This window comes from Synchytrium microbalum, assembly GCF_006535985.1.
Source record: "Synchytrium microbalum strain JEL517 chromosome Unknown SmJEL517_scf0115, whole genome shotgun sequence".
In the NCBI taxonomy this organism is placed as follows: Eukaryota; Fungi; Chytridiomycota; class Chytridiomycetes; order Synchytriales; family Synchytriaceae; genus Synchytrium; species Synchytrium microbalum.
In genome coordinates, this window is record NW_022158464.1 from 1 (window position 1) to 5,478 (window position 5,478).

Genomic DNA, 5,478 nt, shown 5'->3' on the forward strand with positions numbered 1-5,478 from the left:
TGTCTGGTGTATGCTCAGGGTGACGCTGCTATCATGTGTGTATATCAGTATATCTGTGTGTATATATAAGTGTGTGTACAATGGTGCTATGTGTGTGTGCATGTGTAACCCCTAATATCAACACTCCCCCCCATGGACAGTTGGGTGCAGCTTGAGACTGTCCATGTATAATATATACAGGTGTCGTTAAATAAAGTAATTCATAATACCTTTGTAGTCAACCTCGTTAAAACCCCACTAATGCCATAGTAAAAAACTACTCTTTGGTAGAAAAACTAGGCAAAGGAGGAAAGAGTATTGACTTGCGACAATTCATGCAGTGTACACATACCCAGCATTTTACGTAGTTGTTGATGTTTGTTGGCTGGTAATGTTTTGGTAAGTATATCTGCAATGTTGGATGTGGAGGGTGTATAATGTACGGTAATTTGTTGATTTTTTATCAGTTCGTAAGTGTAGAATATTTTTGGTGCCATGTGCTTTGTGGCTTCAGACTTGATGTATCCAGACTGTACGTGCCTTATACACGGTTGATTATCTTCGTAGATTGTAGTTGGTGACAATGGTTGTGTCTTTAATATTTGTGACAGATTTGACAGTAGTGACCTGATCCACGTTAGTTCTCGTGTCGATTCATATAGAGCAATCAGTTCAGAATGCATTGATGAAGTAGCGACAGTGGATTGTTTGGTTGACCTCCATGACACGGCAGTTCCATTTAGTAGAATCACGTATCCCGTTTGTGACTTGGCCGTTTTTATGTCAGATAGGAATCCAGCATCTACGAAGACACGTAAGTCTATTGGTCTTTGACGTGTTTGATCTGTTCCATATTTGTATAGCAGTCCTAATTCTTTGGTTCCTTTCAAGTATCTCAACACTTGTTTGAGACCATTCCAGTGACGTTTCGATGGTGAGTGGCTATATCGTGCCAAGAGGTTTGTGGCAAATGCTATGTCAGGTCTACTTGTAACCGACAAGTATGTCAGACTTCCCAAAACTGACTGATATCGTTTTATGTTCCAATACTCAGGCTCCGTATTCAAACGAGGACCGTAGATGTCATTGGATAAGTTTCGAATTTGTAAAGGTATAGTTGATGGCTTGCTATTTATCATATGGGTACTAATCAACAAGTCTTTTATAGTATTTTCCTGGTTGATGAAAAGACCATATCGTGTCAATTGGATTTTGATTCCAATGCACTGGATTGGCTTTTCTGGATGTAGTATACCAGAGTCCTTCATTTCAAAGGTAGCTTTCAGCATTTCTCTTGTTGTATTCACTGACATCTGACTTCCTATCACACAACAATCATCTACATAGATTGACACTACTACTGGACCTGTATTCAATATACGGAAGAATATAGATGGATGTTGGATATGGGTATGGTATTTGTTTGATTGCAGGACTCTTGCTAGTGTGTGATACCACTCACGACCACTTTGTTTTAGTCCATATAGTGCTCGATTCAGCCGTACTACTGGATTGTGGATCGTGGATGGTATTTCGATCCCTGGAGGCACCTTCATGTATATATCGTGCTCCAGCGTTCCATACAGGTATGCCGTTACAACGTCTAGTGTCGCTATTTTCCAGTTGTAGTGTATCGATAAAGCTAACAATAACCTATAGGATGCTATGTCCACCACTGGCGAATATGTTGACTCGTACTCAAAACCTGGACGCTGGCTAAATCCTTTGGCGACTAGTCTAGCTTTATATTTGGATATGTTGCCGTGGACATCTTGCTTCGTGGTGAACACCCATCTATGGTCTACCATTTTTGCTCCTTTTGGAAGTTCGATATGTACCGTAAACACTTCTCTTTTCTGCAGTGATTTCAATTCATCTAATATAGCTGCTTTCCATCTAGGCCAGTCGTTGGATGTTTTGCATTCTTCTATTGTAGTTGGGTATGTATTTGGCATTGATTCAGTTTTCGGTGGTGAAGTTTGTTGGGTGTCGATTATTCTGACATTGTCTTGTTTCTTTTGCTGACTGCTGTATAAAAGCATTAGGTCTTTTGGGGACTGCTTTCTTTGTGGTACTGAATGTATCACTATAGGCTCATCGTCATTGTCATCTTGTGACATGGTGTCTTTGGTAGACATGGTTTTCTTCGACATTTTCGACATGGAAGGGATATTCCTTTTGACATTTTTTCCGACATTGTCTGTCTTGGATGATGATATTGACACGGGTTGTCTTTTTGTTGATATGGATTGTCTTGCTGTCGAATATGATATGGTGTCTTCTTCGACATCTTCATTTTCATTTTCATGCTCTTCATCTTGTATTACCACCACTCTTTGGGATTGTTTTGGTGTCATGCTATGTGACATTGGTGTCGAATCATGCGACATTGGTGTCGAGGTATGCGACAATGGTGTCGAACTATGCGACATTGGTGTCGCTTTATGCGACATTGGTGGTAAATACTCATCATCATCCTCGTCGACATCTTTTGTCGATTTGGTATTTCTTCGTTTAGTAGGTGTCGTTGGTGTCGATTCGACATGTTGTGTCGTTTCATCATTTTCAGTGTCGTTAAAGCTGACATTCTTTCGTTTCTTGTTTGTTTTAGGTGTCGATTTGGGAGCTGGTGTCGTATTTTGCGACATTAAGTATGGATTTGGTTGCTCTCTTATGACTCTCAACAGTAGTAATTGATTTGCTAAGTGGTCCGCAGTTGCTGTATCAGGTATGTCTACTACCGTGTCGGCAGGATGTATGTTGGCTTCCATCTTTGGAAATACGGTCTCATTTACAACACATTCTTTCAGCGTTGCCGTAGTGTAGTTGCCAGTTGTTGGGTCTAGTAGTTTGACAATGCTACTTCCAAGGTAACCGACATATATCTTTTCTTGTCTTTGATTTGACATCTTCCCTTTTTGTAGAGATTTTGGTATTGGTGCCCATACTTGACATCCAAACACTCTTATGGCATTCATAGACGTATTCAAGTTAAAGACATGGTTGGGAGAATCATGGTTTAGAGCTTGATGTGGCCAATTGCTGATAAGATCGTTGGCATGCAGATATGCATCGTGCCAATAACTTAATGGTAAGTTGGAGTGGTGTAATATAGTTCGTGCTACTCTTGTTAACTTCTTATTATAGGCTTCTGCAATTCCATTTTGCTGTGGAGTGTGTGGTGTTGAGTATTGTGCCGTAATACCATTTGCTCGACAGAAGTTATCGAATACTATTGACTTGAATTCACCAGCATTATCAAGTCTTACAAACTTCAAGGTACATTGCGAATGGTGGGTTTTGATAAGGAATATGGTGGTAAGAATATGTTGGTAGGCTTCGTTTTTGGTCTTCATTGGGTATATAAATCCTTTTCTACTTCTGTAGTCAACTGTGACAAGTATGTACTGGTGTCCTCTTTGGGACATGGGACGTATTTGTCCTATTGTGTCGACGTCTAGTCTCTCTCCAATGTCTACTTGTGTGTCGCCTGTTTCGGTAAATGGTTTACGAACATGGCTACTCTCCACACAAGCTTGACAGTAATCTATTTCGCCTTCTTTTACATTGACAGTATTGATGTCTTTAATTTTCTTTATGGTTGTAGCTGATGCATGACCCATCCTTTGATGTAATATATTGGGGCTGATGTTCTCTTCCACTGTCATCACTTCTTCTGGATCAGGTGGCTTGATCTTTATACAGTGCGGTCGTTTGTAATTGGGTATGTAATTGATTCTTTTGTCATCGAGTATTATATGATCATGGTATAAACCATAATTCAAATATTGCAGATCATCTGTTGATAGAATGTTGACATTTCCCTCAGGTGAGTAGTATGCGGTTGGTATGTGGATTTGAAGACCATCCACTATGACTGTAGCTTCACCGTAACCTTCTACTAGTTCATCATTCGTGACGTTTCCAAAGTATCGTATCGTCTTTGACCCTTTACGGTATGATCGTTTGTCGAAGTATTCTTTCCTTGACAAGTATGTAGCTCTGGCTCCAGAATCTATCAAGGCTATATCTGTATCTGTGTGGTTTGGGTTCTTCAATATTGACTTTATGTTCTCCATCACATACAGTTCGGTGTCGTCTTCGTAATCAACTTCATCTTCTTCGCTATGTGGCTTGTTGACATTGATAAAGAAGTTGACTAGTTCTTGCACTTTCTCTGCAGATATTTGTTGTGGTAATGTGATAGTGGTCTTGGGATGTTTTCGAGTTTCCGACATTGTATATACTACTGACTGATTATCCTTTATAGGTGTTGGATCACGAGTAGAAGGTGTGTAGATTACTTCTTCCACATCGTCACCAGTGTTTATCTCTTTGACATCTGTCTCATCATCGTTTGTCAAGTCGATGGCTGTGGGTTCAATATGTAGCATTTCGTCGTCAATAGTAAAAGTATCGTTCTGGATGTTTGGTGCTTGACGAGGGTTGTTGTTGTAATAGTTGTTATACTGATTCTGATTATATCTTCCTCGATAGTTGCCTCGGTAGTTATTTCCTCGGTAGTTGCTTCCTCGGTAGTTGTTTCCTCGGTAGTTGTTGTTGAATTGACCTCTATATCCCCCTCGTTGTTGTTGTTGCTCTTATGGTTGTTGGTATGGAGTGCTTTGGTTGCTTTGGTTTGGATATGGTCGGCCTCTATAGCTATACCACCTGGCTCTACTTCTTCCACCTCCACGACCACGACTACCTCTTCCTCTATCAGTATTCTTTCCTGGATCTTTGGCTGGCTTCTCCTTTCCTTTGTCGTCTAACGACATATTTTCTTCTTTGTCTTTGCTGGAACCAGGTATACTGAGGTCTGGTGGAGGTGCTGCACGACTGGATAATATGGCTTCCTTCTCCTGCAGCTTCTGCAATACTTTCTCATACGTATTTATCGTATCTTTGTTTATTCTGATAGCATCAGCGATCGGTTCGTAGGCTGGTGGTAAGTTGGCTAGGATCTTTTCAATCTTGTGGGGCTCAGTGACTTCAGCTCCAGCTCCAGCAGATTTCATTTCAGTAATTGCCTTCCTCATCTCTATATCGAATGCTGCTAAAGATTTATATTCGTTGACTCGGAGGTCGTTCCAGAGTTTACGTGCATGAGGTAAGCGAATGGATTCAGTGGTATCGTATGATGATTTGAGCTTATTCCAGATTTCCTTCACTGTTTCCAGCCCTTCTATGGCCTCGAGTTGTTTGTCAGACATATGCTTCTTTATGACATGCAGTGCTTTTGCATGTGATGTCTTTTGAGCTTTTGATGGTGGAGCAGGAAAGTCATTGGTGAGCCATTCTTCGACGTCCATGGTAGTAAGGAATGTGGTACATGCAGATGCCCATCGTTTGTAGTTGCTTCCAGTATTGTTGAGGGCTTCGAATTCGAGCTTTAAGTCTGACATCGATCGGTTAGGTTTATTGTCACTAGAGTCCTATTGACGGAGTGCGTCTAGAGCAGTATGGCGCTGATAACGTGTCCTATGTAAGCTCAGGGTG

At 40.9% G+C, this 5,478-nt stretch overlaps 1 protein-coding gene across 1 annotated transcript; it reads right to left on the minus strand.

Moving 5' to 3' along the window:
* Positions 1–275: 275 nt before the first annotated feature.
* Positions 276–5,448, minus strand: SmJEL517_g06285 (DNA-directed DNA polymerase; the record flags this gene model as incomplete). The annotated part of the gene is made up of 2 exons (XM_031172211.1): positions 4,661–5,448; positions 276–4,579 (listed from the first exon to the last, which is right to left on the minus strand). Exons 1-2 carry the CDS (start codon positions 5,382–5,384, stop codon positions 276–278), a joined length of 5,028 nt encoding a protein of 1,675 aa, XP_031021814.1. The 5' UTR covers positions 5,385–5,448.
* Positions 5,449–5,478: the final 30 nt, after the last annotated feature.